At 48.0% G+C, this 22,837-nt stretch overlaps 1 protein-coding gene and 1 long non-coding RNA gene across 13 annotated transcripts in view; one reads left to right on the top strand and one right to left on the bottom strand.

Moving 5' to 3' along the window:
* The first annotated feature begins 5,191 nt into the window (after window positions 1-5,191).
* Window positions 5,192-22,837, top strand: part of Msi2 (musashi RNA binding protein 2) — a 354,017-nt gene continuing 336,371 nt past the window's right edge. For 6 of the 12 annotated variants that reach the window (XR_005878382.1, XM_040749450.1, XM_040749453.1 and 3 more), the window contains exons 1-5: window positions 5,193-5,293; window positions 5,577-5,617; window positions 5,947-6,028; window positions 6,717-6,801; window positions 10,829-10,870. Coding sequence is in view for 10 of the 12 variants with exons in the window: in XM_040749450.1 (XP_040605384.1) it covers window positions 5,232-5,293; window positions 5,577-5,617; window positions 5,947-6,028; window positions 6,717-6,801; window positions 10,829-10,870 (312 nt within the window). In the remaining 2 variants the exon portion in view is untranslated. Of the gene's footprint in view, window positions 5,294-5,576; window positions 5,618-5,946; window positions 6,029-6,716; window positions 6,802-10,828; window positions 10,871-22,837 lie in introns of all 12 variants that reach the window. The other 6 variants (XR_005878381.1, XM_013117652.3, XM_040749452.1 and 3 more) reach the window with 2 other exon arrangements.
* On the bottom strand, window positions 6,037-6,717 carry LOC121141459. The gene is made up of 2 exons (XR_005878383.1): window positions 6,540-6,717; window positions 6,037-6,424 (listed from the first exon to the last, which is right to left on the bottom strand). It is a non-coding gene; the product is annotated as an uncharacterized LOC121141459 (long non-coding RNA).

The raw sequence follows: 22,837 nt of genomic DNA, 5'->3' as shown, positions 1-22,837 counted from the left end.
ACTCCAGTGCCAGGGACCCCAAGACGCATGGCAAAACACTAAAGCATATTAAAAAACAAAACCACAAACAACTACTCAGGCCGGGGATAGGGAGAGGGGGCTGTTAAAAGCAAGAAGGGCTCTTCCAGGAAGGCTTGCATTTGGTCCCTACCATCACAGGCGGTTCACGGCTGTTCATAACAACACACACATAGCAAAATTAACAAAAGTAAATAAGTAAATATGTAATGACTTAACTCTCCCCAAACAGACCTTGGAAGAGCATACACAAGGTCCCAGGTTTGACCTCCAGCTCTACCAATAAAACAAAACCAGACCAAGTCCCTCCAAAGACAACACAAAAGAGACCTCTGGTCCTATTGATCTAGATAAAGGAAGCTATGTGTGGAATATATTTGGCATAAAGCAGATGAACAACATTATAGAAACCCCTGAGTTTAAAGTATATTACAATAGAACTGTCAGGAGCGTTTTGTTACTACATTTGAAAGCCTAGATGGCAGCAGGGTATGGTGGCACATGCCTCTTTAATTCATCCCAGCACTGTGTGTGTGTGTGTGTGTGTGTGTGTGTGTGTGTGTGTGTGAAATCTTTGTGAGTTTGAGGTCAGCCTAGCCTACAGAGTGAGTTCCAGGGCTACACAGAGAAACCACTCTTGAAAAACCAAAGCCAGCCAACCAACCAACCAACAAACCAAACAAAAAACCAACCAACCAAACAAAACAAAAAACAAAAACACAAACAAAAAAACAGGAGGAATGGATAATTTCCTTGAAAAATAAAGAACCTGAAGAAATTTATAATTATAAAGGAATAGAGTCCATAGTTAAATAACAAGCTATGAAATGGTTATCCCAGACCCAGACTGTTCTAAAAAAATGTTTAAGAATAAATATCATCTTTTTGTTGTTTGTTTGAGACAGTCCCTTATTAAATATTCTTGGTGGCTCTAGGACCTACTATGTGGACAAGACTGACCCTGAACTTACAGTGCTCCTCCTGCCTCTGCCTCCCAAGTGGTGAAATTACAGATGTGTACCGTCTTTAACATACTGTTCCAGAAGGGAGGGCGGGGTAAGCAACATTTACCATTTTAGGAGGCCAGTATAAATAGACAAAAGCATTAAGGGGAAATTGCAGCCAATCTGACTTCTGAACACGAGCACACAAACGCACAATAAAGATCCTAGGGTGAAACTGGACATCGACATTCACTCATTTTTGAATCTGTCCCCCACCAAAAGTCAACCAGGAACTAGCAGGTACTGCACTGGCACAAGGAAAACAAAGCTCAGCTCGTGGCCTGGCTGAGATGGGCAATGATCACACAGGGCAAGGTACACAGAGGACCTTCTGCTGGCTTAAGTGTCTGTAAGAGACATTTGACCTGGTCGGGGAAGTGTGGGAAAGCTTTCCAGGCATATAAATGGACTAAGAGTCCTTGTGGGCAGCTGTGGGAGGCTGTTCCAGGGCCTCGGGTGCGAGAGATCTGATATACAGCAAGAGAGATGGTTCATTGGGTAAAAGTTCCTACCGAGGAAGCCTAACCTCACACCCGAGTTCAACCCGTGGAACGTAGGAGAAAGACTCCTGAAAGCTGCCCTCTGACCACACACACACACACACACACACACACACACACACACACACACACACACACACACAGAGTTCATGGTTCATGGAAATAATCTTAAAACCAAAATGATGGATTTGAGCGATAGTTACAAGGTGAATTCCAGAGACTCCTGGGTGAGTCACACCTGGTGAGGTCAGAGTTCAACCATGTTGTCTCCTGGCTGGCTGAGTATATTCATTGACAAGGATCCCAAAAAGAGGTTCAGATTTAGGGGAGAATAGTGCACATGTGTGGCTTTGGCCATGTTACATCTGGAATACCTTTAGGAAGGCTAAGTGGAGATGTATAGAGAAGAGGATACTGAACGGAACCTGGCACTTTGGTGAGGTTAGGGATGGAGATTTGCAGTGGCATCCGCATGTGGGTGGTATTTAAACCCATCCTGCTCAGGTCATCTGGGGAGGAGGTAGCTGGAGGAGAGGATCCAACTGGAGAAGCACACCAATATTTAAAGGGAAGGCAGAGAAACAGAGAGGGCAAAGATGTAGAAGAGGAAAGGTGGCCAGGGACCAGAGAACCCAGAAGAGTGTAGTAATGGTCAGAGCTGGGAAAGAGGAAGTCTCAGGGGCTGTCTAGCCTGGCAGGGACCCCAAGGCGGTGGGTTATGCACCCCCACTGGGATCTGGATGGAGCTGGGAAGGAATACAGAATCTCTTAAAAATAAATAGCCTAGTGCAAAGGGCTGCAGGAGGAGGGGCTGGGGGGGGCAATGAAATTGTTCTGCATTTTTATCCTGGTGGGCATCATATAATCTGTTCATTTGTCAGAGTCACAGAGCAAGGGAAGGTCTGTAACCAAAATGTTACTAGCTGGGACAGGGTGGGGGCGGGGAGAGGGGGAGGGCCCTAATTGGTACAGTGCCTTCCTTCCTAACAAGCCTGAAGCACTGGGTTTGATCCCTAGCATTGCATAAACCTGGCATGGTGGGATACACCTATAATCCCAGCCGTAGAGGCAGAAAAGATCAGATGTTCAAGGTCATCCTCTGCAATCTAGGGAGTTTGCCATCAGCCTGGGCTACACCATCTCCACACAATCTGCAAAGGGAAAATAAAAATTGGCGGTGGTGACAGGGTCAGTGGCAGTAAGAGCTCTGGAGTTCAAGGCCAGCCTGGGTTCTTGCACAGCAAGCCTCTGTCCCCCACAATACTAAACTAAGTGTTAACAATAGCATGCTGGAGCCTCCCCCTTTAGTCATCCATCAGCCTTGGCCTATGCAGTGCTAAGAGTGCCCGACCCCGCAGGCGTTCCCTGGGTTACCCTCAACAGTTTGCGAAAGTCTGCATCAGGTGGCAGCTACCCTCTTCTGCCTAGTGAGGGCCAGCTCCAACATGCAGGCTTCCGACCTGGGCCAGAGCCCCTCCTAGGGATTAACTGGTTAGGGTGGGAATACAGCCTGACAGCCTGGCACCTCTGGGGCTTCTTATTCAAGGAAGGGGCTGGATAAGGAAAGTCCTTTCTAGTTCTGATGGCCTGTGGTTCCGTTTTTTAAAAAATCCAAAAAATTAACTCAATTAGCTGTGTTGCCTGTATTTTGTTATTGAGCATAATCACAATAAACAGCTACCACAACAGGGGTCTCTTTCACACATGGGTCCCCAGACGATTCACGAATCAGTTTGGTTGGAGTGCTGGGAAACTATGGTTTGTGGTTTGAAGTCTTATGAAGTGCCTTCTAGAAATTATAATCAGTAACAATTCATAATAAGCATGATTCATGTAAGTTTTGCAATTAAAAAGGGGACATTTTACATTGTTCACTTCAAATGCTCCACCCTACCCCATCAATCCTGTCAGAGAGGCATTTTCCCAATTTAGGGGACAGAGAGATTGAAAGTCTGATCACTCAAGGCTTTGGCTGGTGTTGAGATTTTCCAAATGTTCCAAAACCCACAGTTGACACGGCACAGTTTTGGTGTTGAGTGTATTTCATTGTCTCCTAATTCTATGAAAATTAATGAAAAAGTGTTAATTGGGCATCAATGCATGCTTAACATTAATCCGGGTATTTGATGAACCACAGCTTTATGTTGCCCCTCATGCTATATTAACTTGTTTATTGTAATAATTTAAAACAATAAGGATAATTGTATCCGTACTGTTTTAAATACCTCATAAATTGAATACAGCCCGAATCTGGCCAGCCTGGAATCTGAAGTGTGCAATGCCTGTGGGAAGCTACAAACATCCTTTTGGAGTTTACACTTCGCCAGGGGAGGAAGGGAGCTTTTACTAAACACCTACTGCGTGCCAGGGTCCGTGAGGCACCTTATGGCTCCGAAAACCGTGAGGGGGGGAGGAAGGGCGCTTTGTTACCTCAAAGACAGCCCCCCTTGGGGGGCCATTTCACTCTGACGCACTTTTACTCTCTACACAGGAAGCCCGAGTAACTTTAAACATAATAAATAACACAGATAAACGAATAATCCGTTTTTTTCTCTGAAATAACCACCCATCCTAGCCACCCTCGAGACGCTCCCAAACTACTACTCAATTCTCCGTGAACTCTCGCTTTGAGACCCCCAATCATTTGACCTTGACCCCTAAAAGCCCACTTTATTATATTTTTAAGTCGTGGTTTGAGTAACGCGCAAACCCTGTCTAGGGTGCTTTCTCGGCCCCTGGTATCGCGCCTGTTTCTCAAAGTTCTAAAATAACCTTCGCGGGCACGGCTCCGTACCTCTGCCGGGGAAGGGCGGGGAGCCGTGCAGGACGTGCGGGTGTGGCGCGGGAGCCAGGGAACTTGCGGCGCGAGGGGAAAAATAAAACTTGTGGCTGGCGTTTGTGTGGGAGGGTCTCCTTCATCCCGAAGCCCCCCGATTCCCGGGGTCTCGGGGAGCGCAGGGTGTGGGTGTGCTCCCAGCGTCCTTGACCTAAATTTCCGCGCGGTGGCTGGAAACCGGGGCACAGAGGCAGGGCGGGCGGCGGGTGCCACCTCCGGATCCGGCGCAAGGGCCCGAGAACTTGAATGGGTAGCGCGAACTAAGGGGGTCCAGGGCGCTGCCGCCTCCCCGCCCGGCGAGCAGCCCGGGCTGAGCTCCCCGCGCCTCCCCCTCCCCCACACCCAGCCCATGTGATCTGAGCCGACTCGGGGTGCACTTCCCGGCTCCCCGCCCGGCTGACGTGGGCCCCCCTCGAGTCTCGGGGCTCGCGCGCCGCCTCCGGTGGGTCCCGCTGCCACGGGGGGCCGAGTGTGCGCGCGCGGACGGGCGGGGGGGGGTGGACCGAACGGGGTGCGTGACGTCACCGCATTGGTTACACGACGTTCTAGAACTCCGCCCCACGTGCGCGGGGAGGAGGGGGAGGAGGAGGAGGAGATGGGGGGTGGGGAGGAGGAGGGGGAGAGGTGGGGATGGGCCGGGGGGGCGGGGACGGGGGGTGTGCGAGGCGGCGGGGCTGAGCTGAGCCGAGCCCACGTGTGACGGGCTCTCGCCGCTGGCCCGGCTCGGCGCTCGCGGAGCTTCGCAGCCGCCGGGCGGGGGGAGGAGGCGGGGGAGGAGGGACGGAGATCTGGGGCTCGGAGCCGGCCGCCGCTGCGCTCCGCTTCGCTGTGGGGCTCGGTGTGTCGGGGGTGGGGGGGCCGGGGGGCTCCGCTATGGAGGCAAATGGGAGCCCAGGCACCTCGGGCAGCGCCAACGACTCCCAGCACGACCCCGGGTAAGTTTCCAGCCGCTGCCCACCGCGCCGCCGCGGGCTCGCTCGGGGCTGTGCGGGCGACGGTGCGGAGCGGGGCATCCGCGCGCCCCCCGCGCCCCCGCGCGCACCCCTGGGGCACTCGCGCACCTTGGGGTGGCGTGGGGCGGCCACCTTCTCCCCCAGCCCACCTCCCGGCTCGCGCTCGCCCGCTCCCCCCCAGCTTTCCTTTTAGCTTTTGTAAGTTACACGTCAAAATGGCCGATCTGACATCGGTGCTCACTTCGGTTATGTTTTCTCCCTCTAGTAAAATGTTTATCGGTGGACTGAGCTGGCAGACCTCACCAGGTAAGGGAGGGAGGGGGGGACGCCTGGGTCCCCCCCTTCTTGGCTTCTTTATTGCTCTTTGTTATCCCGGTGTAAGAGCCCCCCTCCCCGCCAATGGCTCCCCACTTCTCCTGTGCAAGGTTATTTTTTTAAATAGCAAATCCTTTCCGAGCCCTCTACGCGACCTCTGTTGCCGAATTTCCCCCGCGTGTGCAAAAATATTGCAAAAACAAAACAGAATAACAACAGAAAACTACTTTTGCTTTTTGTCCTTGATCAAAATTTGCATTGCTTTTTCCCCTCTCCACACCTTCTCCCACCCCCCCATCTCTCTCTTTCTCTCTCTACAGATAGCCTTAGAGACTATTTTAGCAAATTTGGAGAAATTAGAGAATGTATGGTCATGAGAGATCCCACTACGAAACGTTCCAGGTAACGCATTTCCTTCTGGATTCTGCCTTTATTTTAGAACAAAGTTTTAGTTTTATTTTTGGAGGTGTCTTCGGAAGTAGCTAAGCGGATTTAGAATGGGGCTCAGGCGCGTGGCTGGGCTGGAACGTCGCTCCCCCATAACCCCAGAGGTTATTGTTAATTAGGGCCGAACTCTGGATTCAGAGCCGCCCATCTCTCCCGCTTGAAGTCATTTTCCTGTCGCTTCTTGTTCTCTTTTTTAAAATGACATTCAGCTTCATCCACTTTCCACATAGTTTTTTTTATTATTTAAATTTATGAGTGTATGCCTTTTTCCCACTCCCAAACTCCGAAGTCCCCTCTGTGGGAGATGAATGAATATCCTAGTGCCCGGTTTCCTTCGGCATAAAACAAAGCCTTAAGAAAGAAAGGGGAGAGGAGGAGAGGAAACTGAGGCGACCAGAGTGGAGGCACCAGCGTGTTCCAAGTTACCTCTAGCCGCCCTGCCCCCCCCTCCGCTTTCCACACTAACCTTGGTATTTTTCCCTCGCAAGGCAGAGGACTGTGGGCTGGGGGAGAACAGAGGGAGCTGGTGGGATGGAGGTGCGTGGGGGGCAACTTTCGCACCCCAGTCTGCATATAGGGTCTCCTTGTTGCTTTCAGGGGTGTCACATTTTGTTTGTTTTTCTCCCTCTTTGTCTCCTTCCAGAGGCTTCGGTTTCGTCACCTTCGCAGACCCAGCAAGTGTAGATAAAGTATTAGGTCAGCCCCACCATGAGTTAGATTCCAAGACGGTAGGTTGCTCTGTTGTTGTTTGCCCCTTTTCAGTGCCTGTCTGGGCAATGACAGCCCTGTTTAAAGGGACAGCGCCTTCTTTTGCTCCTATTGCTACAACTGGGTACTTTAAAACAGCTAGTGAGTTGTCTCAGAAGTTCGCTGCCATGGCTGTTTTGCTGGGTTTCTTTTGTAGTCTGTCCCCTTGCAGCTTCAGACGCTGCCAAGCCACAGCCGAGGGGAGGGTAGTCCGTTCCCTGAGAGGTCCCGCCAAGGGACCTCGCAGAGAAACTCCACCGGAGAGCAAATGGAACTTTCTTTGTCAGCAGAGCACAGCCTGTGGGATTGGCTTGTGGAAGGAAGGCACAGCCTGCTTCCTGGTGGAGGGGGCAGGGGTTGGGATGAGGGGAGGGGGCGCTGATCTTAGGTCCAGGCAACAGGTTTCTCTGGGACTCCAAGTGATTTGAGATGTGGTTTGAGAAGGGAAGGGAGATACTGTCAGAACCAATTCGGGCGTCCAGTGGGTTTACACCAGATGGCGTCGAATTGAAGGCTGATAAGGCCTGGGTTTCAAAGTGATTGCGCCTTGCCGCCACACCCCCCCCCCCCAGATACTTTCATTTGTGTGTGGATACTTAAAGCATTTGAAGTAGTTGAAGTTCTTAAAAATCCAGAGTTTAGAGGTGAAAATCCCTAGGTGGAGGTCAGAGAACAAGGGGAAAAATGTCAGTGTGGAATAATAAATGTAATGATGGAGGAGGCTGGGGAGTTCCTAGAGGTACGCTCAGCCCCTGTGCTGGCTTGCCGCCTCCCCTGCGTTCCCTGGATGCTTAGCAGAATTTCATCAGGATTTCTCTTCTTTTCTTCTTCTTTTTTAACCACTGTTTAAGGCAGAAGCCTCAAGGTGATATTTGGGATGCGGCTTCGGGCTGCACGGGATGCTCTTGTTCTGTTGTGAGCTCCTGGGGGCGGGTGGGTGAGGCAGCTGCCCACTGTGAACCTGACCCTCACTCTCCTCTTCTGTGAAGTCAGCAGAATTCCAGGGTCTTCCAAGCCCTTTCGTCTCTTAACCCTGAGTGGAGGAGAGTGCCAGGCAACCTTAGGTGCACTTCATTGATTTTGCAAACTCACCCACTTTTTATCATCAAAGAGGTCAGGTGTTGCCCTTACCCCCCAAGAAACCGCCTTATGCACTAAAGTCGCTTTATTAATTGTCCTAGACTTGCCAGAGCTTGCAGGCCCAGCCTGTCTGTGCTGTCAGATCATTTAATTTCAAGAATGATCATTGGTAAGGTGATGAGGAATGTCTGAACAATTTATGCTTTCCTCCTTGACTTCTTGGCTAGATGCATCGCACAGCTAGGGAGAATTTCACGGAAAAACTCAAAGCGGGTTTGTGATTTCTCTCTCGTGCACTCTTTGCCTGGGTGGGAGAACTGGAGTTTGGTTTTAGTGAGGGTTGACTGGTCAGATCCCTCAGTGTCCTGCAGTATCCATTGCTGGGCCTTGGGCTTTTCCACCCGTTTGTTTTGTAGACATATTTTGGTTGCTATTACTTAGTATAACCTAGCTTTTGACTTTGTTTCAACGTTCAGTGCAGGAGGCAGAAGCGGTTGGTTTATTGACATGGAAACGAGGATCTTGTTTACTGTAACCTTAAAAGCTTTGTTTAGGTAAAGGCCATTCACATCCAAAATAGTACCCTAGTGTTTTCTAGAGGACTCTAGAGCCAGTACTAGCGCTGCACCTAAGTAACTAATGTTTTAATTTTGGGTAGTTTTCTCTCTCTCTCTCTCTCTCTCTCTCTCTCTCTCTCTCTCTCTCTCTCTCTCTCTCCTTTCTTTTTAAATAGTTAACTGGGATGTGCAAAAGGTTGGGATTTGCCTTCTTGCCTTGACGCCTCCTAGGCTTTGGAGATCTCAATGTGGAAAACTTTGCACATGGGAGAACTCTGCTCTCCGTGTAACATGCTGATGTCACTGCCACACACATACAATGCAGTCCCAAATTGGCTTTTGGTTTTGTAATTTTACATTTCTTTTTTTTTAATCTTAGTATTTGTTTTCTTCCCTGTCCTTTTCTCACCCTGGCCCCCACCCTCCCCTGGCCCCCACCCTCCCCTGGTCCCCACCCTCCCCTGACTCTCACCCTCCCCTGACCCCCACCCTCCCCTGACTCTCACCCTCCCCTGACCCCCACCCTCCCCTGACCCTCACCCTCCCCTGACCCCCACCCTCCCCTGGGTTGTACCTCACCATTTCCCACACAAACAAGGTGACTTCTCGCTGCAACCTGTGTGTTGGTCAGATCGATCAAGCCTCAGGAGTGTGTCTTTTGAGCGACCAGAGACGAGCATCTGTCTCAGTTTTGGCGACAGAATGGAAATCCACACCTGTTGTATTTCATTTGTAGAGAAACTCTAGTCAGTGCTGGGCACACCTGTAGACGCAGTAATATTAATCTTTATGAAAGGGTAGTTTCCTAGATCCAAGAGTTTGGTCTATTTTAGCTTTTGAAAAGTAATCTCTCATTTCTCAGGTGGTACTTAAAGGTAGAAAGCACAAGGTGGATTTTTAGATTTTAAACTATCTTAATAAAAGTGATTTTGTCTTTGTAAGTCTTACCAGCTGGGACCCTGGGATTATCTGGCATGGGGGAGGGGGTTGTGTTGTGAGTATCTCACCCCCAGTTTTCCCCAAAGCATGGTTATTATTTTCTTAAGTGACAGAATGGACATGAGGTTCAGATTTACTTTTTAAAGGGGGAAATGCATAACCCGGAAGCCAGAGCTCATAAATAAATAACTTGTAACAATACCTATGTCATTCTCCACGTTGAACTATACTCAAAAGATTTGTGATGTTTGGAAATCTAATGGAAACGAGTGATGGACTTTTAAAAAATTCCCCCCTGTTTTTATCCAGGCAATAACTTTTTTTTTTCTCGTCACATCATCTGTTAGAATCAGATGCCTTCTGTGGGAATTGTGAAGCGGATTGAGAACTATGCCCGTGCGCTCGGCAAGCCGGCGCTGATAGAGTGGGGAGCTCTTCCATTGGGGTGGAGGTGGGCTGGGGGAACGCCCCAGTTACTGCATTCGATTCCCACCTCTGCCCAGCTGGTTTCCTTTTAACACCCCTGCAAACGGCCTTCCTAATTTGGACTTTGGATTGTTCATGTAGTTGCATCACTGTTTTGCTTGTTTGTTTTAAATCCATGTGGGTTTAATTCATGTATATACCTTTCTTGTCCTCTCTTACTATGGCTTTTTTTTTAAATAAGCGAGTCATTGAATTCTGTTTTCTTTGAGATACACCCACAAGGCAATTGCAAATGACCTTTTTGAGGTAGGGTCTCACTAGAACTCAGCTATGGTGTTGCGGAGGGTCTTCCACCCCTCCGTGACCTCTTCCCTCAGCTTCTCAGGTGTAGGCCTTCGGGGTGTGAGCCGACATGCCTGGCTGCCAAAGATCTCTTCTTGGTCTTCCTGAGTAAGTTCATTTTGCTGGCACTAGTGAGTTAATCTGAGCTTGTGTTGGATGTTGTTGATTTTCAATTTTTTGGGGGGAGTCTCTTTTCCCCTGCTTTGCCAGGGAGAAGGAATAATCACCCGTTTACCTACAGCTGGAGGAACATGCATTTTTTGAGGGCTTTTTCTTTTTCTCCCCTTCAGATAACATTGTACCCATCTTTTCCCCTGGCCACACATTGCACATTAGCTCTGGGTACCATTTTGTATTCAGGGTCTGTGTAAGGGACGTCCCTTGTCTCAATAAGAGTGCATGAGCTCTGGCTTACAAACACGTCACTCACTAAAATGCGTGGTGGAACATTCCAGAAAGGTGAACCTCATAAGTCCCATGGGGAGAGGGATGGCGAAAAGTGAGACCAAAGCTGAAGGAGCTCTTGAGTTGTCCAAGAAGTTACTGAAAGCTGAGGTCTAAGCCTGAGAAATGAGTGATTAATAATTGGGTGGTTGGATATTTATTCCCTGCTGCTCTCCAGACTCCTTCACTCACGCCTTCCCTTTTTATTCTCTTCCTCCAGATTGACCCCAAAGTTGCATTTCCTCGTCGTGCGCAGCCCAAGGTAAGTAGGAGAACCATGGGTGGGATTTTAGTGAGACTTTCAAGTTTCAGGCTGGGGCATTGACGGCTGTTGGAGGCTTGTGTTTGTGCCTTCAGGGTGTCAGCAGAGGGAAGGTGAAAAGCCCAGGTGAGCAGTTCTGTGAGGTGATCCTGCACCTCCAAGCCGCATGCCAGTGTGGGTTCCAAGCATGCAGCTGGGGAGAGGGGCCAATGGGAGCCTTCCCAGAGGGCGTGGCACCGTCTGCCACAGTATGTATTCGAGTGTTCTATTTATTCTAAAGCATTTCCTTATGCATCTCTGTGGAGGACCCTCTGTTGAGGCCTTACAATCTGGAGCATTTGGAGAAGAGCAGAATTTAAGTTAACAGCTTGTCCTTTCCTGGGAGAAACCTTCTATTGAACCCCCTAAAGTTGTAGGTCTGGGGGGAGGAGCTAGGGATGTCCCCAGTTCCAGATCATATGAACCATTCAGAACCACTAGAAACTCACACTGCTCAGCTTCTGAGTTCCAGAGAACTGGGGGTGGATGGAGGAGGTGGAAACAGCAAGGCCCTGCATAGGGGTGGCGGGCGGCACGTGCCGTAAGATGCACTTAAGGGTTGAGGTAGTGCTTGCCCTTTTGTAAAGTGTATAGCTAGCAGTGTTTCCCCTGTGCCTGCCAGCTGTGGGTCTAACTAGGCAGCCGTGCGTTAGGCTTCGCCAGGTTTGTGGCTCTCATGTTACCCTCATACCTTGTCCATCGGTTCTTTCTGTCCATTATACTTCAGTAAATCCCGTGTCCTTGACATTCTTGGGAGGGAGGAAGGTATGAAGTTTCTAATTGTAGGCACACAAGGAGAAAGGGTGATGGCTCTTGGAAAATTCAGTTTTTTCCTTAAGGGGAAGCTCTCAGAGTGAAGAGCCCCTAATCGTCTAGAGGAGAAAATGGGTTTGCATGTTGGTAAAAGAAAAAGGGATGGTATTTTGAGAATTTCAGGTCTGGAACCTGCCACTTGAATAAGCGAGTGTATCTTCTTTTAAAGGATAGAATCTGCGTCCCTTCAGTAAGCAGAGTGCATACTTGAAGGTGGCTTTTCCCCAACTCTTAAACAGATCATAGGAATTAACGAGGAGCTTAGGTTCCTTTTCGTGGCATAACTCTGGGGTTGGCTTGCAATGTGTGCTGCTTTCCATGCTGTGTGTGATGTGGGTCTTCCCATCTCAGAATCAGCAGTGTTTTCTGGGGTCGGAAGAATTGCCATTTGTTCCCTAGTGTGAATCTTCAAATTTCCTGGTTAGTCATTTGATCACTCATAACTCGGATCAGATTTCCCTTTAGGGAAACTGGAAAAATCCTAGACTTGGTGAAACCATGATTCCAGACTGCGTTTTGTCTCCCTCTCCTCACCGACTTTCTTCAGCCGGGAAGGTGGTTTTTCACGTTAATGTGCAGTGGCATTGGTGATTTTTCAAACATTGGACCTGAAAACAAGGTAGATGATGTCACAGACTTGTGAAAAGAACATGGACCTTCCCTGTTTTTCAGCCCAAGCCTGGGGTGTTTGTGAGTTCTCAGACTTTCAGATGTGTATTAATATCAAGCCAATGGAAAAAGACCTTGGGAATTCAAGGATTTAGGAACAGGAACCCTATGTTTAAAAAGTCTAATGACACGTCACTTTGTAAAGGAGTTTGCTTACCCTCATCCACATCTGAATCCCAGTTCAGTCTCGGCTTCTTCGTCTCTGAGCCTGGGGTGCTATCAGCTCCTTCACGAAGGTGTCAGTGACAAACGGAAGTGCGGCTTGCCGAGGGCCTCGAAGCGCATCGTCGTCACCGTTATTATTGCTGGTTTAATCATCATTCGGGTGGTGGTTTGCAAGCTGGACCACCTGGCTTCAGATGCCAGCTGTGCCAGTCATTAATGGTTGTGAACTTGGCCAGATCACTTAGCTTTCGTGAACTTGTTTCCTTTGTCTCGTAGTTTCCTGTGGGTGAAATAAGCATGCTCCTGGAAGGGCCTGATACGTGGCGAAACCGAAGTCTGATCCACTAGTATTACTGATTATTTTTGAGAGAGGTCTTGAACTCAACAGCCTTCCTGCCTCTTAACTGTTGTTTATGTTAGGGCTTCACACTAGTTCTCTGAGAGATCCAATAATGATATTAATTGAATGTGTGTACCAGGCAATTTGTGAGGGGATGGATGATGTGTCACCTCCGTTGGACGGATGAGGTAGCTGAAACATTGAGGGGTTCAGTAGTGATTTAAAAAAAATACACCTAGGCAATCTGCCTCCACAGTTGGACCCTTGACAAGGGTGTGGCCCTGTTGGGGTACCGCTAGGCATTGTCTCCTTGTCAGTAGCCAGGGGACATGGCTCCCTGATGTCAGCAGACTGAGGGGCAGAACCAAAGTCATTCCTAGTAAAGTCCTAGGTTCTTGGGTTCTGGTTATTCTCTTCCCCTTGTGACATCACCCAATTGTGTTCTCTAACTGACCCCTTGCCTTTGGGGTTGCTCAACCCAGGGAGGCAGGAGTTGTTGAGGTGCCTGGTTGGTTATTTCCCCACAGAACTGTGAGCCTGGCCATCAAGGTTCCAGACCAAGGTGACTGTTGGGGACGGCAACCCGGCTGGTGGCAGGAGTCTAGAAGTTTGAGTGAAGCCTTATTTATGTTTTCTCTTCCTTTCATAAAACTTGTGTGTGTCTCTGTGGGGGTTATGGTGACAGGGCAGACTGTACCCTTCTGTGTGGACTGGGTGAGGAGCTTGTAAATGATGTGTCAGCTTGCGTTTCAGTTAAAACTCATTTCTCTGCTTTCTGACCGCCCCTCCCTGCTAGCAGTTGCCAGAGAAATATTCCGTGGAGGTGTTAAACAAGACGGGTGGAAAGAAGCTGTAACTTGAGACCAGAGAAAATCTGTGGCAGTGAAGAAGGGATTTCATACAAGTACTGTCGTAATATTCTTTAACGTCTCGTACAAATAAAAATCTGTTTTGTCCAGAATTTTAATGAGCAAAGAAGGCAGGCTGCGGAGTCCTGCAGCTCACCCTTCTCACCCTTTGAGATGTGAATGTTCACATGGCTTTATTAGTGAGTCTAGGGACCACTCTTTGGAGGCCAGTGGCCAATCATTAACGAAGTACATTTTCATCAGGAAGAGACGGGATCGTTCTGTGTCTTCCTATTTCACTGGGGCGTTTCATTTTGTAAAATACCTAAGAGGAGTCTGCCCCACCTCCATCTTTTAAAAAATTAAAATGGTCATACTCTAAATAGATGACTTAATTTGAAGCTGCAACAGACCAGAGGCTGACACGGATCAATCACGACACTCCTTTTTTGTCTCCTTTGGGTCCAAGTGTCAGTTGCCTGGGAGAGTTTTGTCCCAGCCTGTGGCTTCTTTTTCTTTTGTGGAGGAACCAACAGACAATTTAGCAGCTACTGGAGGACGGCAAGAGTGGAGCCTGGGTGTGACTCACCATCTGTCCTATTGTCCTTGGGTGTAAGAACACTGTTTCCTGCTGGTCAGTTGTTTCCTGCTGGGCAGCTGTGGGCCTTTAATTCTGGCACCCAGCACTCCGGAGGCAGAGGCAGGTGGATCTCTGTGAGTCTGAGGCCATCGTGGTCAACAGAGAGAGTTCCAGGACAGGCTCCAAAGCCACACAGAGAAACCCTGTCTCGGAAAAACCAAAAAGCAAGCAAACTAACAGCAACAACAAAAACCCCAAACAAACCAAAATAAACCCCCAGTAGCACAATCTCCACTTCTTCCAGTTACTATTTTTCCAAACTTTTATTTCTTGTATTCAAACTGGCTTTATTCTTTTTTTTTTTAAAGATTTATTTATTTATTACTTATACAGTGTTCTGCCTACATACCAGAAGAGGGCACCAGATTGAATTGTAGGTGGTTGTGAGCCACCATGTGGTTGCTGGGAATTGAACTCAGGACCCCTGGAAGAGCAGTCAGTGCTCTTAACCTCTGAGCCATCTCTCCAGCCCCTGGCTTTATTCTTTAATGGGCATATAAAAACATGAACATTGCACAGATGTAAACACATGTTGTATGTGGGGCTGGAGGCATGGCTCAGTGGCAAGAGTCTTTGCGACCCAAGTTCTATTGCCAACACCCGTGTCAGGTAGCTTATGATCCCCTGTAACTACAGCTCTGGAGGGTCAGATACTTTCTTGTAATCTCTGCAGGTACTTGCACATACACACACACACTCACACACACACACACACACACCATTAACAAAAAAACAACTTAGAAAATGATATAAGCAGGGGCGCATGTGCTGTTTTGATTCCTGTATGTGTTCATTGTGTCCTGAAACTTGAGAGGCAGAGACCTTAGCTGCTGATGAAGAGATATCTAGAGATGTCATTTGTTCAGACTATTTCCAGTTGCCTTCAGTGACAGCTGGGTGACTGTGGACATACCCTTGAAATCCCATCAAGCCTCAATTTCCTTCTCTTAAAAAAAGTTGTTTTCCTCAGCATGTTTGGAAATGAGTACGAATTGTTCCTTGGGAGCTGTGTAAGGTCAAGTGGCACCCAGCACATGTTTGCTGATAACCATTATAGAATTATTAGTATTATTAAGAGATCCCATGTATCTAAACCATTATAGAATTATTAGTATTATTAAGAGATCCCATGTATCCCAGGCCAGCCTCAGGATCATTTTTGTAGTCAATGATGACCTTGAACTCTTAATGTTCCCGCCTCTACCTCCTGAGTCCTGAAATTGCAGGTCACCACAGCCAGTTTTATGGAGTACTGGAGAGTGAACCCAGGACTTCATGCCTGCTCTACCAACTGAACTATATTCCCACCCTTAGAGTTATCTTAATAGAGTTAAAAAAAACTGCAATGGTAAAATGACTTCAGAAAAAAGAAATCTTAATGGGAATATAAGCTTGGAGCTGCTGATGCTTGGTATTCAGTAACTAAATGAGTTGAATCTTTCCTAACTTTTCCTCACTGGAGACAGCTGCCACCCAGTTGTGTTCTGTTGGGTGTTTCCAAGTCACCACAACAGTTAAGTTGTGGAGGGTAGAGCCAGGAGCCAGATTTTCTTGTTCCCATCTTGTCCTCTATGTTTCTTCAGGGTCCTGAAAGGTTCCCAGGGAAGCATGCATCCGGATGGGTGCAGGGGCGGCCTGAGCACAACTCCTGTTCTGAGGGAGTGGTTTCTCGGCCGCTTTTCAGGGCAAAGGGTGCGATTCTGGCATCTGGCTTTTCCCTTGCTGCTGTAGGTCAGGTCACCCAGCATCTTGTCATCGTGGATGATCTGCAGCTGTCATCTCAGAGGTCATGGTTAAGCAGCCAGCCTGGCAAGTTTTCTTGGTCCTGCAAGGATGTGGTGGTGTGTCTGCGGCCCTTTCCTCACCAGTGAGGGAGGACCTCGGAGGATTAATGGCTTAGCTTCCTGCTTGTCAGAGAGCTCTTCTCTTTCCTGTGTTCCAAGTCCTTAGCAGGTGTCAGCTCAAGGAGGAGGGACACTTTGTCCTACAAATGTCCTCTCCCTGAATGTTGCCTTTCCTTCCAGACTGAGATTACCTTGTTCATGTCAGTCTGCTAAGATGACAACGCCCCTGTGTCCCATGTCTTATGGGTTTTGGTAAATAGGTGAGCCTCCTTCTTGTCCCCAAGCAAGGGGAGGGACAGGACAGTCTCTGAGGACCCATCTTAGGGCCCCTTGATACAGTGTTTGTTCAAAGTGTCCACTTTTAGGTGTTCATACCTGGAAATTCTTGAACTGCAAGTCCCAGAAAACACCAGGGATATATGACACCAGGGATATGTGACCCTTCCTTTTTTAAATCTTCCTGAATTCAGCGTGTTCTTTTTTTCTTTTTTCTGTTTGGTTTTATGAGACAGGGTTTCTCTGTATTATTTTGGAGGCTGTCGGTCCAGCCCGGCCTCGAACTCACAGAGATTCGCCTGCCTCTGCCTCCCGAGTGCTGGGATTAAAGGCGTGCGCCACCACCACCCGGCCAGAGTGTCCTTTTACATTTGATCATGTGGCCCCAGGATCATACCTGCTCACCTCAGCACACTTGAGCTCACATAATCCTTACTCATTGCTGCCTCTTGGCATGGACTGTCTTTAGTAGGGGACCTGAGAACCCTTCCTTGCTTCCTTGGGTTTCCCACTGCCTGTGGAGCCGTTGAAGTACGCTGGCCTGGGGTTTTGTGTCCTGTAAGATCTGTGTGAGGGTCTCTCCAGCTTATCTCACATCTTTCCACACTTCCATGGCCTTGGACTGAGACCTTTGGGGATCTCATCTCTCTGTTCCTTCTCCCTGATGCGGCCATGGCCTGTGCTGTTCCCGCTTCCTCATGAAGCCCAGACCTGCTCTGCTTTCTGATGCCTCGTTAGTTGGTGTCATCATTCACCCACCACTCAGCATACTGAGCTTACACAGGCCAAGACAGATGAAGTGTGACCAGGCAGCATCCTCTTCAGGGACCCCTGTTGTGTGTGTGGTGACTAAAATGAAATGGCGTGGAGCTCAGTTCTTTAGTTCTTTCTCTGGATTCCCAGCGTTTTAGCTTGTCCTCAGTTATGGTTCTTGCAACTGTAGTCAACTAATAGAGCACCCACATCCTCTAGAGGCCGTGATAGGCACTTAATCCTTTATTCATCACGGAGTGCCCAGTGTGTGCTAGCCACTTTGCGGCTCAGGAGATAGCATGGAGGACAAGGGCCTCTGCACCCACAGAACCTTCGTACCAGTGTGGCTATATGAATGGAGCCTAAGGTAAGGAAACCGCAGGTTATTGGGAATGAACTCCAAGGCCAGGCAGAATGGTGGTTGGGTGGGGAGGGGTCATCCCTTTGTTAAAACATGCAGTTGCCCCTCTCAGCAGTTCAAAGAGTATTTATATTTACCAAGGTATTTTATTCTGAGTTTTATAGTGTTTTACATTCAAGCCTTATTGTCTCTACCAGATAATAACCCTAGAGGTACAAGTGCATTGTTTATGACTAACAACCAAACCTCTAAGAAGGTCTCTAAGAAGTTTTGTACATCATATACTTTGATTTAAATGGAGTGACTGAAAAATGATGGAGACACACTTGGGGGGGGCAGCAGCATCTGCTCCAAGTTGGGAGCATAGCAGTGACCTGTGTGACAAGAAAGGGCATGATCTGCACAGCAGAGGAGGGTGGGGGCGGCCTATGGAGGAGGGACCTCTGGAGGTGATTTGACACTGGCTCTTGAAGAGCAAGAAGGAAGAATAATGTTGGCCTCCTATAAGGCTAGGCAGAGGGTGTACATTTGCAGGGGTCTGGGTTGGGCTTGGAGAGTAATGCAAGTTGGTGATGGGTTTGGTAGCTAGCCATTTTTCTTTGGCAGGGGCTGGAAACCTGTTATGTGTGCAGGCTCTCAGGTGCTGCCTGGGTATTCTGAGATCTTCTGGACCCCCAGAGAAGCCAGGGTCATTGAGAATATGATTGGTGCTGTTTTAGGGAGAATGTCACACACTGGACTTGGGGCTTACATTTAACGGGTAATTCACACAGCTCTGCAGGGTTCTAAACAATTCTCAGGTATGAGGCTCTTGGTGGAAGCCCCCTCTGCTCTTTAGGGTGAGTGGCAGCTTACAGAGAGTCTGACATACTTATGTTTACACCTCTTGCCCACCTCTTCTGTTTTCTTAGCAAGGAACCACAGCATAGACTGCGCTGTAGAGCTCTGTTCTCTGACCTTGTCTAAGCTGTGGTCATGACCTCACCCTGTGTGGACAGTGAGGTGACATGTTTCCACATGGACATCTCAGGCTGCTAGCAGGTGCCATCCATGCCCTGCTGCTCAGAGCAGTGGACCTGTGACTTCATAGGTCATAGCAGCGTGTGATAACCTTTTTCTGGTGACTGCCTGGAGGGAAGAGCATGTATGTTGGGAATCTCTATGCCTGCTTTCACTGTGTGGTGTGAGTGGTGGTGGGTGTGGTCTTAGAGCCAGGTGCCTGATGTTCTCTTGTAGCAATTACGTGGAATGGTTGGTCCAGCTAGACAGCTGTCTTTCTGGATGCTGAAGTACAGCACTCTGTTGCCTGTTCTCTCTCTTGAGGATAGTGCCAAACTTCTAAGTATCTGGGAAGGAGTCCCCCTCCTCTCCCTGGGGTGTAAGCCTGGCTACTGTATTTTCTTATTTTAGTCTGAGATTTTGAAAGAAAAAAATTGATTTGAAAATAGTATCTGGGTTGGGGTGTTGCAGCGTAGTGTCAAGCCTCAGTATTCCGAAAACTCTTTTAGTTTAGTTGTTAGAGTAGTCTTTTGTCATCCTTGGTAGAACCTCCGCTGGACAGGTGGATGACCTGAGGCCTGTGAAGGTAAACAGCTTTATTGGAGCCACAGAAATAGCAAGAATTAGATTTGGCCTTTGGATCCAAGTCCAAGGGAATCCCATGGTCTCATTCCCCTAAACACTAAATTTCTCTGCTCCTCCATCCTGTGTGAGACCTGTGCTCTCCATGTGTGCTCCGTGCTATGAATGCAACCCAGCATATTCATAGATGACGATGTCTTGTCTCGTTGTCAAATGGTTGAACACCTCTGGTAGACTTCTTGTACTTTGTCTGAACATTATACAGTACCCAGGCTGGCAGACAGTATTTGTTATAGTCTGTCCAGGAAGCTTCAGGGTATTTTCCATTAGTCGTTTATGTCTGAGTGTTAGCATAGAGAAATGACACTTCATGTAATGCTTTTACACCTCAATTTTTTCCTGTGAAATGGGACTGTTGATATAGTAGCTCATCCTAGACTTGTTCAGGGGGATGAAATGAGGTGATGTCTCTGAGTGACTGCACATTGTGGGTACAGTGGAAGCATTGGTTACCTGTCCCTGTCCTCAGAGATGGTACTGTCCATACTGTAAGAGGACTGTACACAGCAGCCTGCAGATTGGGTAGGTGATGGGAAGTCTAGCAACTGAGATGGGAAGCTTGGTGTCAGCGGCTTGGCTGGCTCATGGGGTCTTGGCTTTCAGGACCTGATAGCATGCACCCTTTATCTTGGCCACGCTCAGTGGGTGTGAGGAATTCATTTCCTTCTGTGTGTAGGATGCCTGTGTTTTTGCTGCCTTTGAGAGTAAAGTCCCAGGCTGCAGCTAGGGAAGAGCTGAGACCCCACTGTGAGGGAGGTCTCCTCTGGAGGCTTCTCTCTCCCAGGGCTGGTCTTTATCTGCCTGGGGTAGTTTCACCAATGACTGATCTGAAAGCACCACAATCATTTATTTGTCACTGGCTGTGACAGGCAAGTTAATGCTAATGGATTCTTTTTTTAGTCTGTTGTCTGGGATGTTTCTCCCAAATGTCCTGAAATCTATGGCATTAGGGGAATGTGTAACTTTTATGGTAGGGGAGGATTTAAAAGATAAATAGGGTTTTGTGTGTAAGGGGCTTGCATTTAGGTTAGGGGCAAGAGCGGCCAAGTGGGGGATGCTGGGCGAGCACGGAGTCTTTTTAAGAAATCCATTCAGAGCTCTAAATTGCTGTTTCTGTTTCAATTATGTGACAATTTCAAGGGTTTAGAAAAATCTAATAAAATGGTCTTGATGATGCATTCTGGGGACAGTGCGTCGGAAGATGCTGGAGAATAAATGCCTTGGGGGTCAAGAGATTGTCGTTCCTGCCACCTCTGGGCCTGCTTCATCTGGGCTTTTACATTTTTATTGTTTTGAAGGGCAGGAAACGGTGTAGGAATGCGTTCAGGGCTTCATCCGTAGCTTCCACCGAAATGAATTATTCTCTTTGCGCAATTGCAAATACGCGGCCACTGCGCTCTTTTCTTTCTTCTTTTTTTTATCCTAAGATGACATACTGTAAATGACTTTCAGAGCGTGATTTGTGTGTGTAGTGATGTTGAATAAAGCGCCAAAGAGAAGCCAATAGAGGAGGGGGCCAGTGAGAGGGGAAGTCCTGTAAGAGGTTTTTTTTTCCCTTTTTCTCCAATCAAAGCTTTTTTGATAGTTTCCCAGAGAACAGAAGTTTACAATGGAAGCGAGTTTCTGACCTGCCTACTGGAACAGAGTGCAGAAAGACATAGTGTAGCAAAATGGGATGCTGAGTGACATTAATGAGGTGACCACTCTGCTGGGAGGGAGGCCAGGAACCAGCCAAGTCCCAGTTCCCATGGTTTGTTCCCAGCTGAATGCAGCATGCACTTTTGTGTGCATATCCCTGTGTGCACATGCATGCATTTCTGTTTTCTCCTTTTTCCAGTGTAGGTTTGAATGCCAAGCCCTGATGGTGTTGTAGGGTCCTGCACCCAGACTGGCTGTGTTGGTGCCCCCATTTCCAGTTGCTGCACAGTCAAGTTTGAAATAAAAAATAAATAACATTGTGTGTGTGAAAGTATGTACACTCATGTGCACACTCATGCAGCATGGCATGTACCAAGGAGGTCCAAGGACAGTTTGCAACAGTTACTTCTCTATTTCCACCCTATGAGTCCCTGGCCTTAGCACTCTTGGCAATGAGTGCCTTCCACCTTCAGCCCATAAGTCAACTTTTAAAGTGGGTTGTGTCTTATTCTTCTCTGTGGGCACCTGCTGGACTCAGGATGGGCGATGTGTGAGGCCAATATCACAGAGCTGGATATTGTTGTTATGCTGAAAGAGAGAGTATGAAAAACCCATATTTTCATTTCTGAAATGGATTCCAGTCTAGGGAGGGGAGGGAAGAAAACCTGTAAGCCACTAGAGGTGGAGGCAGGCAGATCTCTGTGAGTTTGAGACCAGCCTGGTCTACAGAGCGAGTTCAGGACAGCCAGGGCTGCAGAGAAACCCTGCCTTCAAGAAAACATGAAGGTTAACATCTCTTTATGTCCCATGTCCTTGTTAAAATGGGTTTTCACTGTATTCAGGCAACTGTACAGCTGGCTGACTTTGTGGTACTATGTTTTTCTGCTGCACAGAAAAAACGTATAAGCATACAAGCAATTTTTTTTTAATTCCAGAAATTTTTTGATAACACTTTTCATTGGTGATAGGAGTAGGCTATTGCAACACATGCCTTTTAAATAATTTAGTTTCCTGGACAGTTCTACATTTCCATGCTCAGTTTTGGGGGGAGAATTTCCCACTACCTGAGAAGAACTGCAACTTTGTGAGTAGCTCACTTGGGAATCTGGGGAGAGACTTTGGGGACGCCAACTTTGTGGGCAGGCCCTTGAGTGTCCCTGGCTTTGTTGTCAACTCATTTTAGAACGAAGCTGCTACCTTCATCTCCTTCACTGTGACACTGGGATAATACTGTTCAGAGTGACAGGCACAAGTGTTGGAAAACTTATTAGAAGCGCTTAGAGATCAGAGCTTGTCAGTGCCTGGGTGGGGCGGATGGAAACAGTGCGCATTAACCAGTACAGCCTGTTTTTACACCTTTCAACCCTGTTCCCTTGGGGCTAGCTCCCAAATGCATCATTTTTATAGCTAGAGGCAAACAAACAAAAGGATTTCACACACACACACACACACACACACACACACACACACACACACACAACAATGGAGAAGCCAGCCAGTTCCCATGTACTCTCATCCTCGGGGGAAGGTGGATCACATAAGGCTCTTGGACCCTGGGTTGAGCGTTCCCTAAGACTGCTCAGTGTATGTGTTTCCTCATCTGTTTTCAAAGCAGATAATTGGTTTTAGTGAGAACTTCTGACTTGATTAGGGGGCCCTTAGGAAATTAAAGTGTGTTTGAATTTCACAAGTATAATTTTAATTATACACATTTTGCATTTTTTCACTAGGGAGCCAGGTTCAGGGCTTGTTTTCCTATACTAATAGGGGCAGTAAAGTAGATGACGGCAGAGCATCTTTGGAAATAAAAAGCCTTGGATCCAGCCATGTATTTCCCTTGCAGCACATGGTGGATAGGTTAACGTCCCTTCATGTCCCATGTCATTGTTAAGAAAAAATGGTTTTCTCTGTATTCAGGCTGACATTGTGGGGTGGTGGGG

The sequence above is a fragment of the Mesocricetus auratus genome, unplaced genomic scaffold, assembly GCF_017639785.1.
Source record: "Mesocricetus auratus isolate SY011 unplaced genomic scaffold, BCM_Maur_2.0 Super-Scaffold_100007, whole genome shotgun sequence".
NCBI lineage: Eukaryota > Metazoa > Chordata > Mammalia > Rodentia > Cricetidae > Mesocricetus > Mesocricetus auratus.
The sequence above is the reverse complement of the archived record's forward strand: the minus strand, read 5'-3'. Positions and strand labels throughout refer to the sequence as shown.